The 25,076-nt window shown below is 37.2% G+C and overlaps 1 protein-coding gene across 12 annotated transcripts in view; it reads left to right on the plus strand.

Moving 5' to 3' along the window:
• Positions 1 to 25,076, plus strand: part of FHOD3 (formin homology 2 domain containing 3) — a 370,085-nt gene that overhangs the window by 220,079 nt on the left and 124,930 nt on the right. For all 12 annotated transcript variants that reach the window (XM_010708572.2, XM_031552794.1, XM_010708574.2 and 9 more), the window contains exon 6: positions 124 to 218. In XM_010708572.2, coding sequence (XP_010706874.1) covers positions 124 to 218 — 95 coding nt within the window. The remainder of the gene's footprint in view (positions 1 to 123; positions 219 to 25,076) is intronic.

Below are 25,076 nucleotides of genomic sequence, written 5' to 3' on the forward strand. Positions count from 1 at the left end.
TGGTAATTGAGCTCTCTATGTCTCTGGAAAACAGTGCCTACAGTAAATTGTCAGCAATGCTTAGGGTTGTAATGAGTGTGTATATACATGTCTGATTTTTTTTTCTTCATTTCTTTGCAATAGCCTTGGGCCAGATTATGCTGTATGTTGATGGCATGAATGGAGTAATAAACCATAATGAAACCATCCAATGGCTGTACACGCTTATTGGGTCAAAGGTAAGAAACTCAAGAAAATTCTTGTTTTATATGTTTTTGGATCTTTTTAAATGCATTTAATTTGTATTATATATGCATTAGTGTTTTAACAGATTGTACGCTGGGTTCTAAATGAGTCTATAACTCACTGCCTGAAAACCAGGGCATGTTGGGCTGTTATTTCTATTCTATCCTTTTCCTACTCTTTTATGCTGTTGGTTATGAAAGCAAAGGCACTGGGATCAAAGAATATCCCAGGTTGGAAGGCACTCACAAGAATCATCGAGTCCAGCTCCTGGCTCCACTCAGGACCACCCAAACATCAAGTCCTATGTCTGGGAACATTGTCAAAATACACCTTGAACTCTGGCAGCTTGGGGTCTTGACCGCTGCCCAGGGGAGCCAGTTTTGGTGCAGACTCTTTCCCTAACCTCTTGACACAGCTCCATGCCGTTCCCTCGGGCCCTGTCACTGTCACAGAGAGCAGAGCTCAGCGCTGCCACTCCGCTCCCGGTGAGAAGCTGCAGCTGCCATGAGGCCTCCCCTCAACAACTCTGCTCTGGGCTGAACTAGCGATGCCTTCATTGCTGTCTGTATGCTGCCATTGGAGTTGACCATATTTTTGCTGTTGCAGTTAACAAGATATTCATTGAATCACTTTCAGGGTGTTCTCTTCCTTCCCTTTCCATTCTATGAAGGCAAATCTTTTTCTGCAGAGCAGTGTGCAACAGCTGAACTACCTTGCTGAGCACTGGGGAAAGCAGATTCAGAGTGGCTTCCTTCTTCCTTCTAGGGCTTAAAGAACCCTAGAAGACAGAATCTGGTACCTGCTCACAAAGGATTTTTTATTAGTCCTTGCATGTGAGGAGGCAGCAACTGAAGTGCTATACCAGAATCTGTGCCACTTAAGTGGAATAAAAGTTTATATAGTGCACAGTCCATTTTTAAGGCTTATCGGTTTTGGAAGTTGAAAAGGAAAGAGAGAGCATAAATTCTGCTTACACTCCATCCTGAATAGTTACAGTGTAGGTAAAACCACAAATCTGCAATCTGTTGGCTCTCCATCTTTGCTTGAAATTTGTGAAATCTCACAGGAACTGCTTCTGCCATTTAGACCTGCTTTGGACAGTCTTGAATGACACTATAACTGGAATAGGGTACTTTAGCTATTCTTGACAACTTGAAATATGCTGTAATTGGTAGATCTGAATCCATCGTTAGAATTATTAAGAAATTTCCAGGAATTTTTCCTCAAATGTCTGAGTCACAGAAAGTTGCTATTTGGATTCTATAGCGACATAGAGACACTGCTGCTTTTTTTCCCTTTCTCTCTTAGAAATAGCTTTCATAACAAGGAAAAAAAAAAAGAAAAAGAAATAAAGACTCTGTGTCCTATGGGCTCCTTTTAACCACTCCAGTTTTTTTCTATGATATGCAAATTTCCCTGCTTCAGAAGATGAGCAAGGCAAAGAATAGATACTAAAGCATTAAGAGAATTGATTTATCTTGAGTTGACTGTTACAACAGGTAGATATGTAAAAGTAAGATAATATTTGTGCTTATCAAGCATCAGGTTTAATGAACATGATTAATGAGCAGTTCATATTCGAGAGAAGATGAGAAAATTTTCCCCACATAAAGTGTTCCACTGTTGGCTAGATGTTACACTGGGCAGTTTGCCCTCTCGAAGCAGGGAATGTTAGCCACAGTTGGAAAAGCAGTGCCAGAAGAGAGAGAAGAGGGTCCGTAGCAAGCCATATTTTCTATGGGACAGATGAAAGAAACAAGCAAAGCAAAGAAAAGAATGACCATGGTATCTGCAATTATTTTAATCCTATAATGAACCTAGTGGAGGAGAAATAACTGTATTTCTACCTGCAGAATAATTTCTGGCTAAATTTTCTTGACCAGAGTACTTTAACTCTTCAGTCCTTAAACTCCTTTCTCCCTCCCCCATGGTCAGCCATTATCTCCATATCCTGGCTCAGTGCCTGCAGCTAAAGAATGCGGGCAATGTGCTTTGAATAGTTTGGTTTCAGGTAGCATCAGAGTTGATTTTTCATTATTGTTTGACTGTCTTGAAAAAGATCTAAGTCTATGTCTTTGTGCCAGAAGCTAATCGAAGATATGACAGGCTTAGTAACACAGTATGGTGTGATAGCTGCTTTATGCTCTTTAAGATGTTTTTGGCTTTCTGCAAACAGCAAATCCATGGAATTTGCAACACACCTACAGCCTAATTTGCAGTCCCACTCTCCTGGTTCCTTCTCTGCAGAAAAGGAGGGGAAACATTTTTTGACGTTGCTGAACAAAAAGGAATAGTAAAAGTGCCAATTAAGTATCAGGACAAATCCCTTTGAGAGGAAACAGAAGGCATGCAGTCATTCAGCTCCCACAGCTGCACCTGGACACATTGCTACTTGCCCTCTCAAAAACTCTGATGAAGTTTAATAAACTCAGCAGTGGAGATGGTTGAATCTTTTCATTGCAGATTTCTTCTGTCAAATTCTGTAGTGGTTTTTACCCTTTGCTGTTATTTGCTCTTCTGAATTTGTTTAAGGCTACTGGCTCTGTCTCCTGTGCTCACTTAGAGTACAAGGTGTTTGCATGTGCTTTTCCACCACAAGGACATGTTCAGCAAGGGACCTTAGGGCACTGTGACAGCCATAATTTTGGCATCCAGTGATACTTCTGTTCAGGAATAGGGAAAGGAAGAGGACTGAATCTTGAAATTAGTGAGAAAGAATGAGTATGAACAATTAACTGAAAGCTTGTCTAGATTGTCACAATTACGTGCTAGATTACTAATAGCTCCATTGCAGTTTTACAGTAGTTGCTTATATAGTTGGATTATTTGAAGGCACTGGTGACTTTGACACTGTACTCTAAGCTTTTGGTTAAAATTCCGGTGGCATGACTGAATTAGTGCTGCTGCCCTTACACTGGGTAAAAGGCATCAGACTGAGGAACTGAAAACAGAAAAGAAGGTTATTCTTAGATTTTTCATTTGGTAGTGGAGAAAGAGCCTCCTGTTTCAATTTGGCATTGCACGGGCATTAGATTGGAAATTTTAAGTTAGCAGTACCTTTATTTTGCCATACTGTTTAAAGAGAAGAACATTATCAGCAAATCCCAGACTAGGGCTCTGCAGACCTTTGCAAGATACCTGCATCCACATGTGACCAAGCCAGTAGACTTTCACGGCCGTTCTGTGCATTGCTTTCCAGTCATCAGTGGCTAGTATATCAGTGGTTTATCACATTTACACTGTAATCTCACTTTAAATATATTATATTAACTGTTTTGTCATTATGTATGTTTATCAGTCTTTCCCCATTTAACAAAACATTCAACTATGTGCTTAATTATAGGTATATGGTTACACTCTGTACCCACAGAACTTCAGTACGTAACTGAAAAATAACATAAAAATGTACAGCCATACTGCTACAAAAATGGACTATAACAGAACCAAATCACTGGTCATCTTAAATAAGGTAGAGGTTGTGCACAAGGGAAGTATCTATGTCAACAAAGTTTACACTCGGCATTCATTGATGGCATGGAAAGTTCATGCAAGATAATACACTCTAAAATCAAATCAAACGCACAGAAGTTGACTCAATATTAGTTAGCAGTGCTTTCAAAGTTGCTCCTTTATTATTTTTTTTCAGTGATCTTACCTTAAGTGATTACATGCTATAATACAGATTAAACCTAGATTAAACTTTACAATATTTGAGAAATTGTATTTTACCAGTCCCTTGGTTGTTTTTTTTTCTGCTGGCTGTACGCTGCTGCTGAAATCAGAATTAAATTTTTGTGTCAAATTGCAAGTCACATTTAGCCTGGTTGTAAAGGGATCCTGTGGCTTTTTTTCACTCTGGCACCTCAGAGCCCTACGGAGGTCTCTTGTGGATCACCTGCTGATATAGAATCTTGATTTGATGGTGGTAGGCAGGGCTGTTGAGAAATTTATTTTACCCAAAACAACGAACACCAGGTTAAAGATGTGTAAGTGCTAAGCTGTATTAAATCCTTGTAGTGTGTTTTTCATCTGTTAGCATATATGAGGTAATGTGTATTATCTTTCATATGCATTGGTATTCACTCTGAACTGTTAATAGAAAGCATACAGTGCTGTATCGTTGCTTTTCCTGGTCCAGTACTAGTTACTGAGTGTTTACAAAATGTACATATCTAACAAAACATCTTGGAGAAAACCCAACCATTTATATCATCCACTAGAGGAAGCAGAAGTTCCTTTGCATCTCAAACCTGAAAGCTTTTGCCACTTCACATTAATCTTCAAATGTATAAGACATTAAGCATTCCAAAACTTGAGTCTGGTTTCACCTTTTTTATTCCCTCACATTTTTGACTGCTACTGATAATGATTATTTTTTTCCCATTTGATGATCCAGGCTGTTCTAATTTTCCCTCAGGGGAGCTAAAGCCCCTTTTTGGCATTGTTTTCTGTGGAAAGTAATCCATTTTCAAAGTGGTGCTGGGTAACTTCAGAAGTCTGGGAGGAATGCTAGGCCTAGGCTGACACAACAAGGTTGATTAAAGATTCCTATCTCACATCTTGTTCTAATTTTTTTTTTTTCTTCTGTCTGGGTCCTGTATTGGAAGGTTAAATATGAATTTTAACTAGCAAGCTATTCCTGTGCCTTGTCTCAGTCTTTTGCTTCCCTTTGTATTGAAGTACTGATGTTATGAATATTTTACATATAATACAATCCAAAAGCAGAAGAAGAATGATTTCAAAGGAGAAGAAAGAAAATAAAATAAAAAATACAGTGTTCAAACAGGACATAGCTACAGTGAATTTGTTGATTTCAGAATAAGATTTCTGTTTTCAAAGAAAGTTCAGCAGACCTTTTTCGAGTGAGGTTACAGTGACATGTTGAAACATCTACATGATGGGTCTGTCATTTCATGAGAGTTTTGTGAGGAATGACATTCTTAGTTGCACAGAGCACTAAACCTGATTTTGCAAGTGAGTAATTTACAGTGTGTAGAAGCAAATAGGTTAAGTACTTGATGAAATCAGTGTGTTTCACAAGCCTTTTACACGTGCACTCAACTCAAGCTGTAAGAATAGCGGAGAATATGATAGAGCTTGAACTAAGTCTTTTCCTCAGAAAGTTTGTCACCAAAAATACAGATGTACATTAAATTGGATCTACAGATCTATGCTGTAAAGTGATTTATAAACATGGAGAAAGTTAGAATTCAAAGAGAATTAAGAAATGTGAACGAGACTGAGTATACTAAATTGGCTCACCACAAAAGAGAGATTGGATGGTTCAATCTCCTGAAGAGTTTTTTGAAAATGTGTTGTATTTGCATTTCTTGAATTTTTGATTGTATATATTTTTAAATCATTGCGTATGCATGACCTGTTCTGAGTTAACATTGTCTGGAAGGTGAAATGAAATATGTATAATAATATGCCAATAAGATTTTTTTAGCAGAAAGTAGTGCTGTATAATTTTCTTGAGCTTCATTCTTATTTTGTACAAATGTGATCTAGAAAAACTGGCCTGCTAGAAAAATTAAGCATGCAGGAGAAAATGTACATAAAATTAATCAGTCAGTATATGAACTGTGCTGTCATCTTATCAATCTGCTGCCTTTATGGTTAATTAACTCCTTTGCAGCCTCTTAGAAGTAAGGCTTCATATATAGCTAGTTTATAAGCAGCACAATTTGTGATGTTTTTCCAATAAACCTGTGTTTTTGTTCTGGTTTTGAGCCTACTCCAGGCAGAAAAACCCATTAGGTATTGTTGTTTTGGGTACTCAAGCCACTTTCCTTCCTGGAAAGTAAGCATGGTCTCCCTTGTGCACTGTTCTGCACTCAAGACATTGAGATAAGTGAAAAGGTACAACTGGTTTGAGTTCAGTGAAACTGTAAACATCCATGTCTATCTAGGAGCTACTTCTTACATTTAATCTGATGTGTATTTAGGCACTGAACTATTGTCATGAAAATGGTTGTGTGAGGGAGAAACAAAATCCTGACTTCATAAGAAATTAATTTTCCTATTTCCAGCCTTTGGAGGGTCTGAGCCAAGTCTTAGCAGACCAGAGGAAAGCTTGCCTCAATCTTTCACTCAGAATCTGAAACTGTACTGTTGCATGAACATAGTTTGTTTTGAATTGTATTTAATTAGTTCTTTGAAGATAGAGATCAAGATGTTGCAATAAACTTGGATTAGGATAAGCCAACAAGTGCAGACTACATTTTGTGCTCATTGTGGTCTGTCCAACTTAGCAGGCAGACTACTTCAAGTCCTCTGTTTTCTTACAAACTATACTTGTAGATGATTTTTAAAGTCATCAAACATGGTTGTTAGCAGTAGGTCCAGTTCTGTAGCAGTAAGAACTTCAGCTCTGCCTGTTGCAATAATTTCTGGATATTTTGAAGGGATAAATACCCATTTTTCTGTGTTCAGAGTAAATTGTAGATAAAGACAATGCTTAAAAAACACACGTTCCCCTACATCATGTCAGAGATCTTATTTCTCATTCTCCACTTCAAATGAGTTGAAAATAAAATGATTAACTGCCAATAATGTGGCGAATGTTCAGGCTCAACTTTTCACTCCATCACGTCTATTCAAGTATATATGAGAAAATGTTCTGTTAGCAAGAGTGAAATATATTCACATATTTCTAGAAAATACCATGTATCTATACGGATGTACACATTTCTTGTTAAAAATGAAAGGCATGAAGAAGAAAAAAGCAACTGTAGTACTTGAATTAGGTAGGAGGTAAAAAGAAAAACATAAAAATCAGTGTTAGCTTTTAGAATTGCATTGGTCTCTTTCACTAAGGTAGTTTAGATTCAGAGATAATTTGTGGGTGACTTATTGTGCCTCAGGTCCTAGTTTTTAATATCTTCTATTAGCTACTAGTATTTTTTAACAAGCACTAAGTCCAGCATTCATATGAAAGAGGGAGGTGCAGGTGGAAACCTTGTTTGTATTGAGACATGTGAGTAAAGAAAATGGAGCCCACTTGTCTTTACAGCATGCCTGGAGCCACCAGTTTGAAAGATCCTTAACTATAAAATCAATTGCCTCAACAAGAAAAACAGTAAATTTTCAACTGTAAGTTGTCAGCTGGAAAAGAGTGAAGAAATACCAAATAGTTGCTCCAAGGATAAAAAGCAGATGGAGATAGTTGTAATCCAAGTTTACAGTACGTGCCATCAGATGTAAGAAGTATGCTTCCCTGAAATACTTGCACATATCTAAACAAAGAAATCAACTTGGCCTGCCTGTATAAAACATTGCTGTCATAATGCCAAATCTGTTGGGATAGCTAAGTTGTTATTTTGCAGGTAGAAATATCGTTAGACCCAAATCAGGATTTTAGTAAGCTGCATTTTAAGGAAATACATAATGTTATGAAAATGAAATAGGCAGTTGTGATGTGCAGTGGCAGCAAGACCAAGAGGCATGGTGAATAGGGAATCAGGGTCTGTATCGTGTGTGGCGACAGACAAGTATGCAACATCAGTGTGAAAAATAGGAGAACAAAACATAATGAATAATGAGTATGTTTCCATGAAGTGAAAAAGGCCAACGTAAGGAAAAACAACTGGCATCCAGATTTATCCAATTTAACATGCTTTGGATCTTAATTAAGTATACTGAACCTTAAATAGAGGTTTTGTCTTTTCTGCCAGCAGAAAGCACAGGTGTGTGTGAGGAAACCATACACACAGTTTTGTGGGAAAAAAGGAGATGGCCAAATTTCTGCATTCTTTGTGTACATTAACATGCTAGCTTTTATGATTGTTAGTAAGCATTATGGTTAATTCTGATTTATTCCCTCAGGTCTGATGAAAGTAGGCAGACTTTCCTTTTAATAGCAGAACTTTGGGTTTACCTTATGTGTTAATTATACTACCTTAAAATATTCACTGCATGGCAAGCATGGTTTAATTTATAAGACAGGTCCATTTTTTCACAGTTCACAGTAAACTTTTGGAGATCCAAACTTTGTTGTTAGGTTGCTTCTTCATGTTACTTCTGTTTTGCTGACTGTTGGATTTCTGAGAGAAACTGCACTGTTGGGGCTATCGCTTTCTACAAGATTTCACAGTAATGAAACAGCAGCAGAAATTCCACTCAAACTCAATTTGAATTTTTGGCTATATTAAGATCCTCCAAATGTTGGAATTGAATCCACTGTGTATTTTGTGTCTACTGATGTGAGGTACATGGGATCTTTCTTTTTCTGTTGACCGGTGCTGCATAACCTCCCCTCTCAAACTTTTTTTCTGAATTCTGGAGCTAGAAAACCCAGTGAGAGAAAAACTGAGTTATCAATAAGCGTTATCTTCATATACTTTTTAATTTTCTTGTTTTCTTCTTAAATTATTCTCTGTTCTGGTTGTCATATACATGAAATACACCAGTGGAATCCTGCCTACAGGAAAGAAGATGGTATGAAACATTTTTTATATCATCACCATAGAAGAGTGGTTTTCTTGTATCTTAGCCTAAAAGAATGACCCAGATATGGAAAAAGTCCGTGACTGGGAGACGTAGGCGCAACCTGGGTTGCAGGCACATTCTTGAACCAATCTCCAAATCCCTTTGTCCCTCAGTCCCTCATACGGAAAATTGGTGTTTTGATTTTACAGCCCTGAGGGAAGAAAATGAGGAAGCAAAGGGACATATTACACGTGTTGAAGACAGATACGCAGGTGGAAGTTGAACCTAATAGCAATTGTCACCTTATCTTCTGACGTCTCTCAAAAATGCTTGTCATTCTTTATTTAGATATATTCATTCATCAAAGCAACTGCTACTAGCTGAAGATACCTAGACAACATTAAAAAGTATGTTCTACAAAAAAATTGAAACCATCAAAACATCTGTGATGTCTTTATATTCAACATATAATGTGCCCCAAGAAACTTCTGAGTTGCAGCCAGCTCAGCTCCCTAAAGTTATTGCACAAGGTTGATGCCATAGGACTCATCATGCTTATCTTTCACATTTAAGTCAGCCTCTATGGTTACATGGCTGGTCTTTAGGAAGGAGGATGTCTGGTAAAATGTGTGGGCTTCAATTACTTTTCATAAGATCAAGATCAAAAGGAAAGTTCTCTGCTGTGATTTTATTTTTTTCCTTCAGTCCCCGTGTAGTAGTTTATACCATATTAAGTCTTTTCAAAACAATTTCTAGCATACCAGCAGGTTCTCTAACTGGCTCCCTTGGCACAATGAAATGTTTCTCATCTGGACCTGCTGTGTACTTTCTTTCAATATTGTGATCCTCTTTGATCACAACAATTGGACAAGGAGTTTAGATACTTTCTGATTTATCTCCCACTCCCATCTCTGCTGTTTTCTTTCTTGAAGACTGTTTTAATAAAAAATGTGTTCAATATAAAAATACTGTTAATACCTTAAGTAGTGTGATTTTTTTTCTAGATTGGTCCCTTTTTTGAATTACTTCTTTTCTTTAAAAGACACAGTACTGCAGCAAATGTTAGGCTTGTTTCATTTCCAGCAGTGTGTAGCTGCATCCTTTAGTGATAAAATTAAAGCATCCTCTCCAGAAGGCTTTTTTTTCCCACCTCCACTGTCCTTAAAATTTAACTGTGTGGTTGTTCAAGCACCTTATTTTTATGATTTTGCATAGAAAGCAACTCTTCTCTAACTTACTGTTTTAATACTTCCCATTGGAACTTTGCATATTTACAGCTTGTTGTGCAGAATGTGAACAAAAGAGTAAAATGGGCTAAGAGACCCCAGGTATTGGTGCATGGTGTTGCCTTAAAATGATTTATCCCTGAGTTTCTGTTCACCCTGTGAACATAATTCCACTTCTTCAGACTTTCTTCTCTGTGTCTCTGGTTGTGGAACTTTAATGTGACTCTTAGTGGTTTGCAAGCACTCAGGTCACTTCTTTTTTTTGTCTTCCTCATTTTGGTCTACCTTCCCCATACATAGACTCTCATCCTTGGATGTCTGTTGGGCTACTCACTCATGCATAGGGGAGCTGTAGAATCTGCTGTATTAAGACTTCAGTGTGGCTGCTGGGGGAAAAGACAGGGTAGAGCTTCTGAAGGTGAGGTTGCCTCCAGATCTGTATTGCCTGGTGATTTACTCAGATGACCATCTGTAAAACTGAATATCTGATAGCAAGATTGATGCCAAAGTTCTGTAGAGTCCTGATAACTTCAAAATTAATCACTGCCCTGCACAATATCCGTTCTGATTTTTTTGCCATTACCTTCTGGCAGAGAAGAAGCAAGTGAATGCCCAAGTTCTATTTCTGCCAATGGAAGATCTAATTTTGGAATAATGTATAAGACAGAAAATATCAGTTTACTAGGTAGAAACTACAGTATATTTCAAAGAAGATACCGTTGTCATTTACTATATTGGGTTTTGTGTAGGAATAGCAAGTACTCAGAAAACAGCTGAAGGAACTGGGTCATGGGACAAGGACGAAAAACTGAATGTAAGTTTTGCAATGCAAGCATTATCTCCTGATGTAGTTAATACTACAGTTACTCATTCAGGGGGCTTTTCTTCCATTTTGCTCAAAAGCATGAGTTAGGATTATTTGTCACTTTGGCTAAACTTCCATGATATTACATGGAACAGATGTGACAGACATCACCAAACAGATAAATAAGGATAGCAGTTTGCCTTTACCTACAGGTCGTTAGCACAGCATGTTTTGACATGGTAGTTCTATCCTAATTTGCATCACTTACAATATTATGAATATTAGAGCACTGATAGAAATCCTGCCAGTTCTTAGTTCTAGAATGTGGATGAAGCCTAACGCAGCATCCTTTAAGTTACCTGTCGTTCCAGGAGGTTACCTTCTAAAGCTTTTGCAGTAGGTAGCCATTCCCTGTGGAAGTGAGGATTGGAAAACACTGCATCTGTTCTCATGTTGAAGGGGGAAAAAAAAAAAAGCATCAATGAGTACAGGAGGAAGAAAAAAAGAGAGCTTTCTCTGTGTTAGAAAAACCATCCCACAGCACCACCTAGCAGACATTGTTAGGTACAGATGGATATGAATAGACTGAGGAAAAGTCTGATAGAATATGAAATTGATCAAATCTTAGAATATAGTTTCAAACTACAATTTCGCCTTATATTCTAACTCAGGGCATTTATACAAGCTGAGGTTTTCTGTCATTCCCTCATATAGCTCTTAGCATCAGGTATTTGTAGCCTAATGCAGCTAGTTAATCTCTCTGCATATTCAGTGGAAGGGTTCTTCAGTTTTAGGTTTTGTTTTCAATCAGGACTTGTGATCTTTGGCACCAAGTATTTTTTTAAACACCAAATTTAATTGGAATGGTGGTATTATTAATTGTATTATAATTGATTGATGTTTTTGTCTGTATTAGCCCAAAGCACCAGAGCCAGAGGTGCCCAGCATCCTGCTGAGAAATACTGAGAGTACAGATTTTGAAGAGCACTGGGAGCACAGCATGGTCCCACCCACTACAGCTGGGGGAAAAGTGTTAAGAGAATAGTTAAGCAGCCTCTGTTTGTAAGAGCATTGTGATAGAGGGAACCAGAACTTGAGCTTACTTTTGGACTGCAAAATATGAAGTATTTATTTGTGAAGTTGTAGCATATTTGAGCCTATCACATTTCTTGTAATAGTTGATTACTTTTTCTCCTCTGACTGCCTTGAATTGCATTTTGACCTTCATCATGCTCCTTAATGGAAAGGCCTACTTTTAGAGAACTAGCTAGGTTCTTCAAGGAAATATTCAAGGATGTGCTGATGCCTGCTGATGAATTGTGTTGCAGATACAGGTTACAGTAAACATGATTCAAGAATGGAAAGGAGTTGCAGGACTTTCATCTTGAAAAGCTTTTGAATTTGGCATTATACATGAAGGCATATCTGCTTTACTGTTCAGAGGTAGTACAGAGAGATTTCTGGCATTAGTACTGAAATCCATTCCCTTCCAGGCTCTGAGATCTTATTTTCCTGGTTAAAACAGGGTACTGGCTATCAAGACTCTACATTTACTCTATAGCATGGGGAAAGCTTTTTTATTATGATTATTATTATTCAGAGCCAAGAACTATGCAACTAAATCCATATGTGGACATGTGAAATATTCTGACTTTCAGATACTGTGAAACATTTTACTTCTATTAAAGGAAATGTGCCTATGCAGTACCTAGGAAAATAGAGAAAACTACTTTTTTAGGTACTTCTGTGATCACTGTGATAATATCTTTCATGCCCTTTGCACATTTTTTCTCTTGTACTTCATTTATGAAACTATTTAGATGCTTAAGTAAATATTCTTTGTCAAGTGCTATGAAAGCCTACTGTGAAACGTTTTCTAAAATTAGGAAAAAAATAACACCAAAAGTAGGAGTTCATTGTGATCTTCTTACTCTTACTGAACTTGCGTTTTCAAAAATAGTACTTTTCTGAGTTGAAAGGGTCAAATCTCAATTACGTTTCCTTTGGCTAAATACATAGGAACCATTCCCACCAGACATTACACAGCTACCACAGTGCACTTCAGTTTGGCTTTCTGAAATACAAAGGATCACGTTAGGCAGCAGTTTATTTTATTGCCTTTGTGAACTGCAGCCCTTCTTTAGGGCATTGTTGTATCTACTGATTTTGCCTGCAGTAACTCTTGACTTCAGAAGAAAGTGGAAGTAATCTGTTGTGGTTACTTCAGGAAAAAGAAAAGGTTGAGTGGTTTTGTTTTACTGATTTGTTTGGTTTTTGTTTTTTCTTTTTTCTCTCTTGCTTTTCTGTTCCAAAGAACTGAAACAACAGTCCCAAAATGATCTATGATGCAAGTCAAATCACTGCTGATTATGATCTCATACTTCTGTGGTTCAGCTCTTTGAATGACTGTGGCAATTATTTAGCTAAAAGTTACTCAAGTCCCAGATGCTAAATAGTTCTCAGATACTACACCACAGATACATTTCATTCTGCCAATAATGAAACTGAAATGCATGTTAAATAATGTCAATGAAATGCCAGTCTTTGGCCCAAGCTGGAGCTTCATCAAAGGTATTTCATTCTCAGGTTCATAGTAATCTGGGTTGCACAGCTCTGCCATCTGCTCCCCTGTCCTGGTCACTGCTGCTGAAAACCTGTCAGTACCTTGGTAGCTACAGACTCCTAGCAATATCAACCCTTTTCATCTCAAAAGGAGGCAATTTAATTTCATCTTGCTGTTTTGTATTTTTAGTTCTGTGTATTTGGCAAAAATTATCATGTGATTTATGGACATCTTAGACATCTTTGTGGGCATCTGAGTCTTAATGCATGTAGGACTGTTCTATAATGCCAGAGTTAAATGATCACTGTGACCTAGTGAAAGTAAAAAGCGTTACTGATCTTTTTGACACCCTGATGTCCATTTTGATAACTGTGTGTTGGGGAGGTGTTTATTGGGTGTGAGACAGAAAGATGGAAATAAATTAATTTGGAGACGCCAGGAAGAAGGAAGACTTTTATAATGATATCCGGAGGTCTCCATTTATTTGCTGGTATTGTTGATACAGTTGTTATCATTTAATCAAATCCAATCACCCAAGGTAGTACCCACATATTTGTATCTCATACTTTGAAAAAAAAAAAACAAGATCTTTTTTTTTTATAAATTGTAACAAAGATATTTGTTCTTAGTACCTAGAGGTGGAAGATGGGCATGGTAATGAATCTGAGTGGGTGTGAGGGCTTTTCTGGAACAAGTAAGAAATTATATTATCTCCTTGTGTGGAAACCTCAGTACATCTACTTTTTCTGAAGAGATCCTAATGGTATTTCTCATTTTGTTTTTGAAAGTGATTTGAGATTTACTTAATTAACTTAGAGTGCTTTTTAAGACTTCAAGTTTGCAGTAGAGTATTGCAGTAGTATTCTGCAAGTCTTGTTACTCTAGTTACATAGATATAAACTGAAAAAAATGTTACTGTGATAAATTTTCTTAATTTTTTTTACATGCATGTATTTGCATACATCAAATGTATGTATATTTGCATTATATAGACGTATTGTAACACCAGCAAAAGCACTGCCCTGATTGTAAAATTATTTTATTTTCAAATATGAGAAAACTGAGTTGCAGGAATGCAGCCTGAAGAACAGATGAGGTGAACCTTAGCATTATGCCTGGGAAAGCTGTGACAAATAGGTGGTGATTACTGAAAAATACGACTGCTGTTGATATTTATCTATGCTCCTCAGAATTCAGCTTTATTCTTTAACTTTATTTGGAAAGTTGTGCAGAGGTAAATAAATGAGTCTGGTTTTGCAGTCAAAGCACTGCTTCTGGGTTCCTTTTTGTACTGATAGTACTCAGAAGGTTGAGAACAGAGAAAAGTCTTTAGTACATACGTAAAGTGAAACACCATAGGTTTTAGTGTTCCAGTAATAAGTGGAATACATTTCCGATCTCTTTATTAGTTATTCTTTCAAGTAGGGTTTGTGGTAGTTTTGTTCCATACCTTTATGTATGATACTTGTTCTTTCAACAATTTTATTGTTTCAGTAGTTCAAACCTCTAGTATTTTGCTTTTCAGGGTGCTTAAAAAGGATAACCTGTTAACAATTATTTGCTTAAAATATTGCAGTAGAGAACATACTAAATATTGAAAATTTTGTTAATGCACTGTCTTTAACTACTTCCATACGTTTTATACATAGTTTATTTTCCCTTTGTGCTTTTCATTTTTCTTTTTTTTTAATTGAAATATATTGTCTGTGAGATTGTACAGGGTCAGTAAGGACTGCCAACCATATCATTAAACTTACAGGGGTTTTCAGGTGAAGTTACTTAAAGCCAACCATAGTTTTGGTATTTAATATAAGTACTTTTTAATGGAACTGTTGAAAGAACAAATTTCACGTGCATAAAACCACAGAATAATAACAGAGTAGTTTTTCACTGTACTTAGAGACTCAAATATTTTTTTCCCCTAGAGCCTTTGAACTCAACCTTGATATTATTTAAACAGGACATCGTCAAGGCCACTAACTAGCAAACTGTTTCATGAGCGATAGAATTAATGAAGCAAATTGTTATCCTTCTCCTTCCTTGGCTTTTCCTTCCCATCCCACACCCTCTTGATACTATTAATTCTGTTGCGTGTCCTGTGCCCTTTCTCTGCCATTGGCTCTACATGCTGTGGCTGGTGGGAACATACATGAAGATTAATCTTTTAGCTGGCTCCCCTTCAAAATGGCATGCTTTTGTCTGAAAAAGTCATCAGCTTGGGGTCTTTTCTAATGCAGTTTGCAATTTACTTAGGAATGTAACTCAACATTTCTGGCAAGTATGACTGAATTCAGTGGGAAGATCCCATAGTTAGAGGGAAGAGTTTGTCTATAAGTGGACAATGAAAGAGACAATATGACTGCCTAAGGAAGCGAAGGTGAAAATGGAGTGTTGTTCATGATTATTGTGGATTTGTCTGGGTTTAATTTTGTAAGGAGACTGAGAGAAAGTACTTCAATATTTTCCTTATTCTGTGTTACCTCTGGCTGTGGTCATAGCTCCGAAGAGCCATGCATTTTAATAGTGGTGACTTTCACAGGCAGGGACAGGGTCACCTTTGAGTTCCACCTGAGCTACTTTGTACTTTGGAGGAAAGCTTCAGTTTCAAATGAGATGCTGCTCTGTAAACATTTCTCATGTCAAATATGTGGGAAATCTGAGGTTTGTGCCATCAAGTTCTCTTTAGCATCACCTACAATCCAATTTGTACAAATCAGAGGTCTGGCTATGGTAGGAGATGGTGAAGTGATGTGGTAATGATTTGGTACAGATAATTGATGTGGAGCAAGTTACTTTCTTTAAATAGCTTCTAATCCCTCACAAAAATGATACAGCAGTGATTTCATCTTAAGTCAAAAGCCAGCATTTGGAATGAAAAATATTTCTGAAAATACGCTAGTTCAACTATTTATTCGGAGGCTTAAAAAATGAAATAGAAAGCAATGTTTGCATCTTTCACATGCCTCCTAATATTTCTCAGTATTGAAATATTTCCCAGAGATAAAATATGGTGAATCACTGCCTGCTTCATAGAGCTATGGCTTCATTTGATTAATTGCAGCTACCTTTCAGATTCTTAATTGCAAAGCATGAAATAAGTAGCACACTGGTATCATCTTAGTATTTTGAAGTAGTAACAGTTTGGTTAGTCTCTTTTCTTTTAAAAATTGATTTGCTCCTGTCTTGAGTACAGTGACCTTGTATTAATGTCAGATGCCTTCACTCAGCTGCATAATGGAAGCTAAGATAATATGATTTGAAGGGAATTTTGGAGAAAGGAACAAAAAGAAAGTCCTGTCTGTTATTAAGCTCCTAAAAACTCTTTTCCTCTCCTCATTTTTTTGGAACACAGCTAAGGAAATATCAACTTGGCCCTGCCCAAGGAAAAGAAGTTGCTGAAATTGCCATTCTCCCAAATCTTTCCTGTTGCCAGAGGTTCAGCCCAAAGAACATCTGTTGAGGACAGCATAGTTCAAGGCTAGCCTCATACATCAATGTAAAGAGATGGTGGGAAGGCTTGGCATGCAACATTTCTATCATTATAAAAAGAAAAATAAAAAAAAAAAAGAAAAAACAGATGCCAAATGACAGTAATCATATTTCTCTTACCTAGATGCACGTACTTTTCATATAATCAATATAGCAGTACTCAATGGTTAAACTTCAGTTTGCAAATTTATCTGTTATGTGAAGTTCTAATTACTTGTGATTTCATATCTTCTTTCTTACTTAGTATCAAAACATGAGTACCACTGTTCTATCTGTTGCTGAACAGATTATCAGTGTAATGTGAGAGACAAGATTATTTTTTATTCATTCTAATGTGTACTTTTTATTGAATATCGTGACTAATTCCTAAACACTACTCTTGTTTAAAATGTGAGATGTACTCTTTAGCTACTTTCTTTGTGACCTATAGACCTTCACTACAGATCATGCACTTGCAATAACTTGGAAAAATTGACTTGTTAGTATGTTTCAAAATGCTAAATTGCATTAGGATGGCATAAGGTATTTCATAGTTTAGATATATTTGGTGTTCCTTATGTTTATTTTGTGTTTGTTTTTGTGTAGGACTGGTGTCATATGTGACCAGCAGAGATTACATTATCAAATGAAAGAAATAGATTTCACTGGACAGTCTTATTCTATAATCCCTGATGTAGAAATGCTAGAAAACCCTTGCTATATATATAAACTATTTGAGGTACATGTTTGTAGAAGAAAAAACAGAAGAAAAATGCCTATTCCTTATCAAATAGTAACACATTTCATGCTAGCATGAGTTTTAACAAGATCTGCTTCTCGTGTTACTGTAGTTTCTCTGAATGCAGTGTTTTGTACCTTATTGAAGGTAATATAATCACAGTCTTTACTTGAAAGGGCAAGTCTAGGTGTACTGATGATGTTCCATTTGCCTGGAATTCCCAAACACACCAGCATTTGGGAAGGGTTCAGATGCCTTGAAGCTTTGCAATTTCAAGCAAGAATGAAGCATTCTGTTGTAAATCTTTCCATCTGAAGCATAATTCCTGTTCAGAAAACAGGGTGAAGGCAAATTTCCCATGAAATATTTTTGTTTTCTGTTTTGCAATAGAAAAAGCTAAAACTAAGGGAAAGCAAACCGTTGTGATTCAGAAATTTCTGAAAGGTCGAAAGAGAACCTAATGGTTCTATGGTTTGGGCTTTTGACAGAAAAGTGTGATAACACTATCTCAAGAGTCACATGACAGGAGAGTTTGATCTGTAGTGAGCTATAATCACCAGGTTCTTCTTCTTCTCCTTTCTAGCTGAATAACTATATGTAACTTTGAGACACATCTCTCACTTTGTATGTTTTTCTTGTAAAATTGTATGTGATCTCAGAAAAGCATTATTTCTGATTGTTTCATGGGATGAGAAATTCACTTCCCTGACTTACTATAGAAAATCATCATTCCAAAAGGCAAGAGGGAGGAATACCCAAAAACCCTCTAGCATTTCCTATTTCATTCTATGTTCTGAAATTTTTAGCTTTTTTAAAATCGTGTATAAGATGATGTGGTGATTGCTGTATGAGAAATACAGTTACTTCATTCTTTCAGTACAAATGGCTTCATATAGGGCCAGCTTTCACCCCCCAAATATTCTTTAAAAGCTCCCATCAGAGTTCCATGTATTCATCTGAAGGCCATGTTGGCCTATAATAATGTTTGGTTTGTTCTATGAATTGCTCGCTTCTGTGCACAGATTTTTTCCATTTTTCCCCCTTCTACTTCTGGACCATGATTGATGATGTAAATAATCATTTCCAGGCATGAGCCATTTTTATTTTTATTTTTTTCTGTTGACCAGTCAGTAATCGCTACTTGCTCATCTCAGTATTTTGTTGGTAAGCCAGATGAATTTCTTTCTAATGGCCTTCTTTCTCTCCATGTCAGAAATCTCACCACAGATAAATGGCAGATGCATGCCACATATGTAACAGTGCACAGACCTTATAATCATTATCCAGTACATTTAAAAAGTTTTGAGAAATTTCATTTTAAAAATAGTAAATGCATGCATTTCCCTGCCATCCCTACTATTACATGGTCTACAGAGAGAAAAACTTAAATGAACATTCTGAATTAAAAGATTGTTTAATTGATATTTTTTGAGCATCTGTCATCCACACTAATAGGATTTTTCATCTTGCTGGAACTGAGAGTGCTAACAGGAAGAGAAGTAATGTTATCCCCATTTATCTTCAGAAGTAATATTATTCCCATTTTAGTTGGAATAAGTAAGGAACAGTGTCTTGACCAGCTGGTCAAACAGCAAATCATCGCTAGTTCATAGAATCTAATCTAAACTGATAATCAAATTTCTGCATTGTCTACACCTTCTGTACTGAGCCTGCAGAGCACTTGGAAGAGGTAAATCTGCTTTATTTAGGCAAGTTGAAAGTTGGTGAAAAATTTCCAGAGTCTCAAAATGGCATCTAGTATCATGTTAATATACAAGAACTGATGCTCAGCCAGTCCCCAAGCAGTGGCAGCCCACATGACCAACTCTCAATTGTTTTCGAATTTTGTTTGCATTATGTCTTGCTGTATGGAATATCCCTTTGGCCGGTATAGGTCAGCTGGCCTAATTTTGTCTCCTCCCAATTCCTTGTGCCCCTTAGCCTTCATTTTGCAGTTGTCTTTCTTCTTCCTCATCTGTGCAGAGGATTTCAAGAATTTATGTTTGTCTGGGAGCAAGGGCAAAAGCATTCTGGATGCACTTTTGACTTCCAGGGAAATTAAGCAACCAAATTATCTGGTAGAGTATGGGAAACTGCCACGAACTACAGATAGCTGATTCCAGAGCATTAGCAAAACAAGATTGCCCTATAGGTAATTAGAGGTAAGCCTTCTACTACCCTACTTCTACACTACTACTTCAAATCTTCTATTGTAATATCAAGAATGGGAAATGTGCTAGAGGAATACCATTTTATGTTAAAATTTGCTTCTAAGGCTTTTCCTTTCACAACATCATAGTTGAACTGTGCTTGGGAAGTAGTTTCAATTTTAAAATTACTCAGAGATTACAGCAAAGCAGTTGTGCCACAACAGTACACTAAGAAACTCCACTGTTGCCTCTACAGTGGTAGGAGTTACAGTAGCTCACGCAAAAGTTCAGACTGTAGTGTTGCAGATGTTACTGTTAGCTAATTGAACATTTGGTAGAACATCTTGCTACACTTACCTGCAAAAGGAGCTCAAGATGTGTCACGCCAAAATGTTTTCTGCAGCTTTTGTAGTTTTTCATCACTGGAGTGTTCTGCATGTAGTAGAATAATCTATGTTAATATATCCCTTATTCCAGGACCTCTTGGAGAACTCTCTTGTGCACTTGCAGAGCATGTTGTCATCTAAAGAAAACATACCTTGGGCTAAATTAAATTTCTCAGTTTTCTCTACCAAAGGTCAGAGAATGGAAAAATGTGTGGTATTTTCTAGTTGTGTTGTAGTGGTTCACTTCTAGATTGATATTTTTGTCATGGAATATTCTGAGAGGTATCATCAGTAGGTATAATGACCTTGATTTGAAACATGGGCTAAGGTTAGAAGACCTTCTTACTGCGGCCATCTCTCTTTACTGCTTCATTTTGTTAAAGAAATACATGGGTGTGTTTGCACACAAGTATTTGAAACTAGACCATTACATTTAAAAACAGTAATAGTATTTTAAAATAGGATGAAGAGAATTTTTCAAAAATAAAACATGGGAAATATAAATTGCATATTGCCTTAATATTCCTTCCATATGCATTTACTTGCTCCAGAGAGATTCTAAATGAAGCTGTCCAAAGGTGTCAACCTAAAACTAGTTCTCTTTTGGCCTCCATTTGTTGAAAGATCTATAAAGGTCTTTCATCGTCTTCTGAATAGATTGCAGTTTTGTCCTGCTGTGAAACAGATCTGCAGATGCAATTGGGACCCTCGCAGGCTGTTAAACAGCATTGTGAATCTTCACATCTCACAAGCAAGGAGGATTTTCAACTTTCGATGCACTTCTCACCGGCTAATTTGGCACTTCTTACACTGCATGTTACTTCACTGTCACTTCTGCCTGCTTGTATCTGTTGGCAGGGTGAGTGTGTTGCCCACTAGGCAGAGTCCATGTTGTGATTAGGCCTCAGGTCATTCTGCCATAGTAAATAATTAGTGAAAAATTGAATGCCTGTTTCTCCTTTAAATTTGAATGGTGTAAATCCAAAGCAATTCCATAATCCTCAGTGAAATACTGAGTTTAATCAATTGTGTTTTAAATTTCTTCCTTTTCAAAAATATACCTAAATTTTTTTGAATCTGATGTTAACAATTGTCACATTTTTTTTAACCATTGATTGATAGCTGGGACAAACCCTTCCAAGGGACATTAATTTTGAAGTCTGCTGCATAGTGTGTTTGGCTGGGCCTGTAACACATATCCAGTTGTCTAAATGCAAAGAGATAAAAAGGAAAGGGACTGCCAAACTCCATTGTATAACATAAAGCAAGACAGAGGAAAAATGTTTATAATTTTTCTTCTTTCATTTACAATGCTGGCTACATTTTATCGTTAGCCAGAAGATGCTCGCATCATTTCCTGTCTCTAAATTGGCTTGCAAATGATACAAAAATGTAATATGGCCTTCTTTTCTAACTCTCTGAATAAGAGTTTTGATACGTCAGTGCTATAAAATTCAGAAATCCTGATTTAATTCCAGAATATTACTTTACTACGCCAGTGGATATCCATCTTGCTTCAGTGACTTCAACCAAGCAGTGACATTCAGAGTGGAAATTTGGAATTAATCACAACAACCAACATTCATAAAGCAGTCATACCAGGTTGTTGGTGTTTTGAGTTTTCTGGAGGAGGTTGTTTTGAACTAGCAAAGCATATTTCTGCCTCCCTTATTGCTCTTACATTTGGTCCTGATCAAACTAAGTGTGATTGCCCAGCAGATGTTAATAGAAGAGGGCTTCTGCTGAAACGGATTTGGAAATCTGTCATTGCAACTAAACAAGAATCCAGTAGGTCCCAGAAATGGTCTCAAAAACCTTCAGTACGCTTTTGACAGCAATTCAAATGATTAGAGGTGAAATAGGAAACTTATTTTTATTGCTCTCATTACTGTGCCATCTTGGGTACATTATGTAAAGTAAAATAATACCAGTGACTGGCAAAAACTCTCATGATTTCACAAATTAGAAGAAAAATGTCAGTGATTTGCTGTTCTTTTTTTCCTGTTAAATAATTTCCCTGTGATGAGATTTGCAGTTCTTTTATTTACAGTGTAGTTGTTTACTACTGAAGTTGTTGAAAAGATGTGTGCAGCAAACATATTTCATAATTCACTTATGAAGAAAGATTTAAAGATCTCCCACTTTGAAAGTCACAGTAATTAATCACAAATGAAAACTTTCTGAATACCTCGGGTGTTGTGAAACAGACATTGTCATTATTCATTGAAACTGCTGAAACACATCCCATTGTGATAACCAACTCTTAATGTGTGAGCAGTGGCATGCATGTCTGCTACAGGCACGTCAGGCCCACAGGGTCATGAAGGGATCCATTGCTTTGGATGTGATGTAACAAAATCAGTGATTCCACACAGATTTTGGCAACAAGTACCCCTGGTATAGGTCTTTAGAGACTTCTTGTTGCCATACTGGATAAATAAGTTTTCATTTTAGTGTGAGCATGTAAGGCTCTGGGCTCTTCTTTGCATCTGGGGATGGCAGATTCTCAGATCTGGTCAACCAACTTTGATTGGCTGAAGACTTTGCTTTCCAAGGAGCAATGCAGCTGCTCAATGATTGCCTACTGTTACTAAGAAGAATTGTTTAACCAGTGTTTAAAAGCCCCAGCTGTTTCACAGCTACTATGATGACATTGTTGCTGAAGCTCACCACCCACCACTTCACTGTGCTAACAGACACTGTTTGGTCTCCATAAACATTCAGCAAGTATTGATGAATGTCATTGGGTGCCATTTTTTCCACATGGAGGAAATCAGTGACACACCTTTGCTCTGTCTGCACTCCCATGTTGGATGCCATTCTGTCAGACTGCTCCTCTGCTGCCATCTGTCCAATGGCAATAGCATTTAATGGACTATTGGTGGGAAGGTTCAATCTCTACTGCTATACTACGAATATCTACCTTTGAAGTTGTGGGCAACATAATAAAACAAAATTAATTACTTTTGGAGCAGGCCATGTACTTGCCCATAGTGTCCAAAGCACAGTGGAGGTTTAAAAGTGTCCACAGTTTTCACAAAAACCATTGTCTACTGGCCAGGAAACAGTGTATTTTAAATGCAGTTTTATTCAAAGCCAGTGGCCATGTGGACTACCTTTTCACACTATGTGCCTTCACCTATATCCACCTGTTTCCCAGAGCTAAATGTTTTGTAAGGAACTGGAAAAGTCCTGAAAATATGCAGTTTGAGTAAGCAAACTTAATGTTCTACTAACAAAACAGCAAGTGAAACTGTCTAATCACTCTATTTTTTTGCCAGGACTGCTTCTGGATGGCATTATTTTAGTTGTTCTGTCATCTGCAAGCTTAGTAAGAGCAGGAAGCTGACACCTGAAGACTGCACTCCAGCAACCACGAGGCCTCAGCTGTAGGCAGCACTGGGCTGCCCTGAGGTCTGGTGGGTCTGGCAGGGGCTGGCTGCTTGTTACAGCCTCTGCAGTGGTGAGCAAGCAGGAGTTAGAGCAAAAACATTGCAGAAGCTCCTTCTCTTACTTTCTGGAAAAGAAAGATTTTCAAAAAATTGATGTCCCACTGGTTGCTCTGAAATAGACACATATGAAACCTTGCCATTGAGTTTTGGCATATAAACCATTTGGTCAAGGCATGAGGTTTTAAGGGCCTTTGTAAGCACTATCCAATAGTAGGATTTCCTTTCTAGGGGAAGGATCCTGTGCAGATTTGTATGCAGCTGTGTATCTGGAAAGAATGCTATTGCAAAAATTGTTTACAGTAATCTGGTAACTCCTACGTTAGGAAGTATTTTTACAAAACAAGTGTCTGTTGAGCACTTGAACTTGAATGTTAGGGGACACGTGGTAAAACAGAAAGACCATGGCATTAGCATGCCAAGGAAACGCGTAAGTGTCCTGTGTGGCTTGGGGAAGTGATATGTTGGTGTATCAGTGGTGTGTTTACAACGTGCAATTACACTGTATCACGGGATTTCAGTTTCCTTTAATTTGGATAGTTTATGTATCACTGAAGAGTTCAGCAGAACTGTGAATCAGACTAAGCAAGAGTCTTAAAGGACCTGGTCTTAAAGTTTGTCACCTGGCTGTCAGCTTGGAAGTATCTGATGCAATGATTAATCGAGACTGAAACAACCTAAGTTTAACAACATAAGATTTTGTATTGCTAGCAGTATCTGCAGTTCATTAAGCTCAATTTTGCATGAGAAACTTGAGAAACTAAGGAAATACCTGGGTCGTTTGTTCACTGTAAATTCAGTATTTATAGCAGAAAGCAGCAAGCTGCATTTTAGCTCATTAACTTAAGTTGAGCTGTACTACATCTCTCTAGCAAAATGAACACCGGAGCTTGAGCCTATGCATGTTGCACTTGCAGTCTGTTTTAGCATATACACATTTGCTGTCTGTGAGTCTAAAAACAATTAACAGTGATTCCTTGCCTCTTAGGAGAGCTGTCTTGTGAGTAATTGAAAAAAACAATGTGAAAATGGGAATGATTTAATACTGGTAGAAGCTTTATATATACGACCCTGAAACAATCGACAATGCAGAGTAATTGTTTTTCCTTCTCTTGTGGGTGAGGCATTTTAATGACAAGTTGGTCTTGTTTCTGACATCCTACCAGCTTAATGTAAGAAGACAAAAATGGGGATTTTCTGGAGAGTGTCTTATCTTTACATGACTGCATGTATGTCTTTCGGTGGCAAAGGACAGTAATGACCATATTAATATAATAATATCATTAAAACCTCTTACAAGCTGTTAGATTTGTTGCAATGTAATATAGCACAGAAATGCTATAAATTTACTGTTACTTGTTCTTTTGCTGCCTGATTCAATCACAGTGGATTGGGAATTGTATTTCTGAGACCAACAATGTATCATTTTTAGTTTGTCTTTAAATCCATGATGTAGATTGACAATGTAAGAGAAGTGACCGAGAATTGTTTCTCTGGGTAATATTGCTCTCAACTGGGCATGCAGAGCCGTATCTATTAAGAAGTCCTCTTTTTTCATGTTTTCTTTTATTGAATACTCCCTTAAGTGTTGGTTTTTGTTTTGTTTTTTTTTTTGTGCATACCTGATCATGCCGT

This window comes from Meleagris gallopavo, chromosome 3 (genome assembly GCF_000146605.3).
Source record: "Meleagris gallopavo isolate NT-WF06-2002-E0010 breed Aviagen turkey brand Nicholas breeding stock chromosome 3, Turkey_5.1, whole genome shotgun sequence".
NCBI classification, from domain to species: Eukaryota; Metazoa; Chordata; class Aves; order Galliformes; family Phasianidae; genus Meleagris; species Meleagris gallopavo.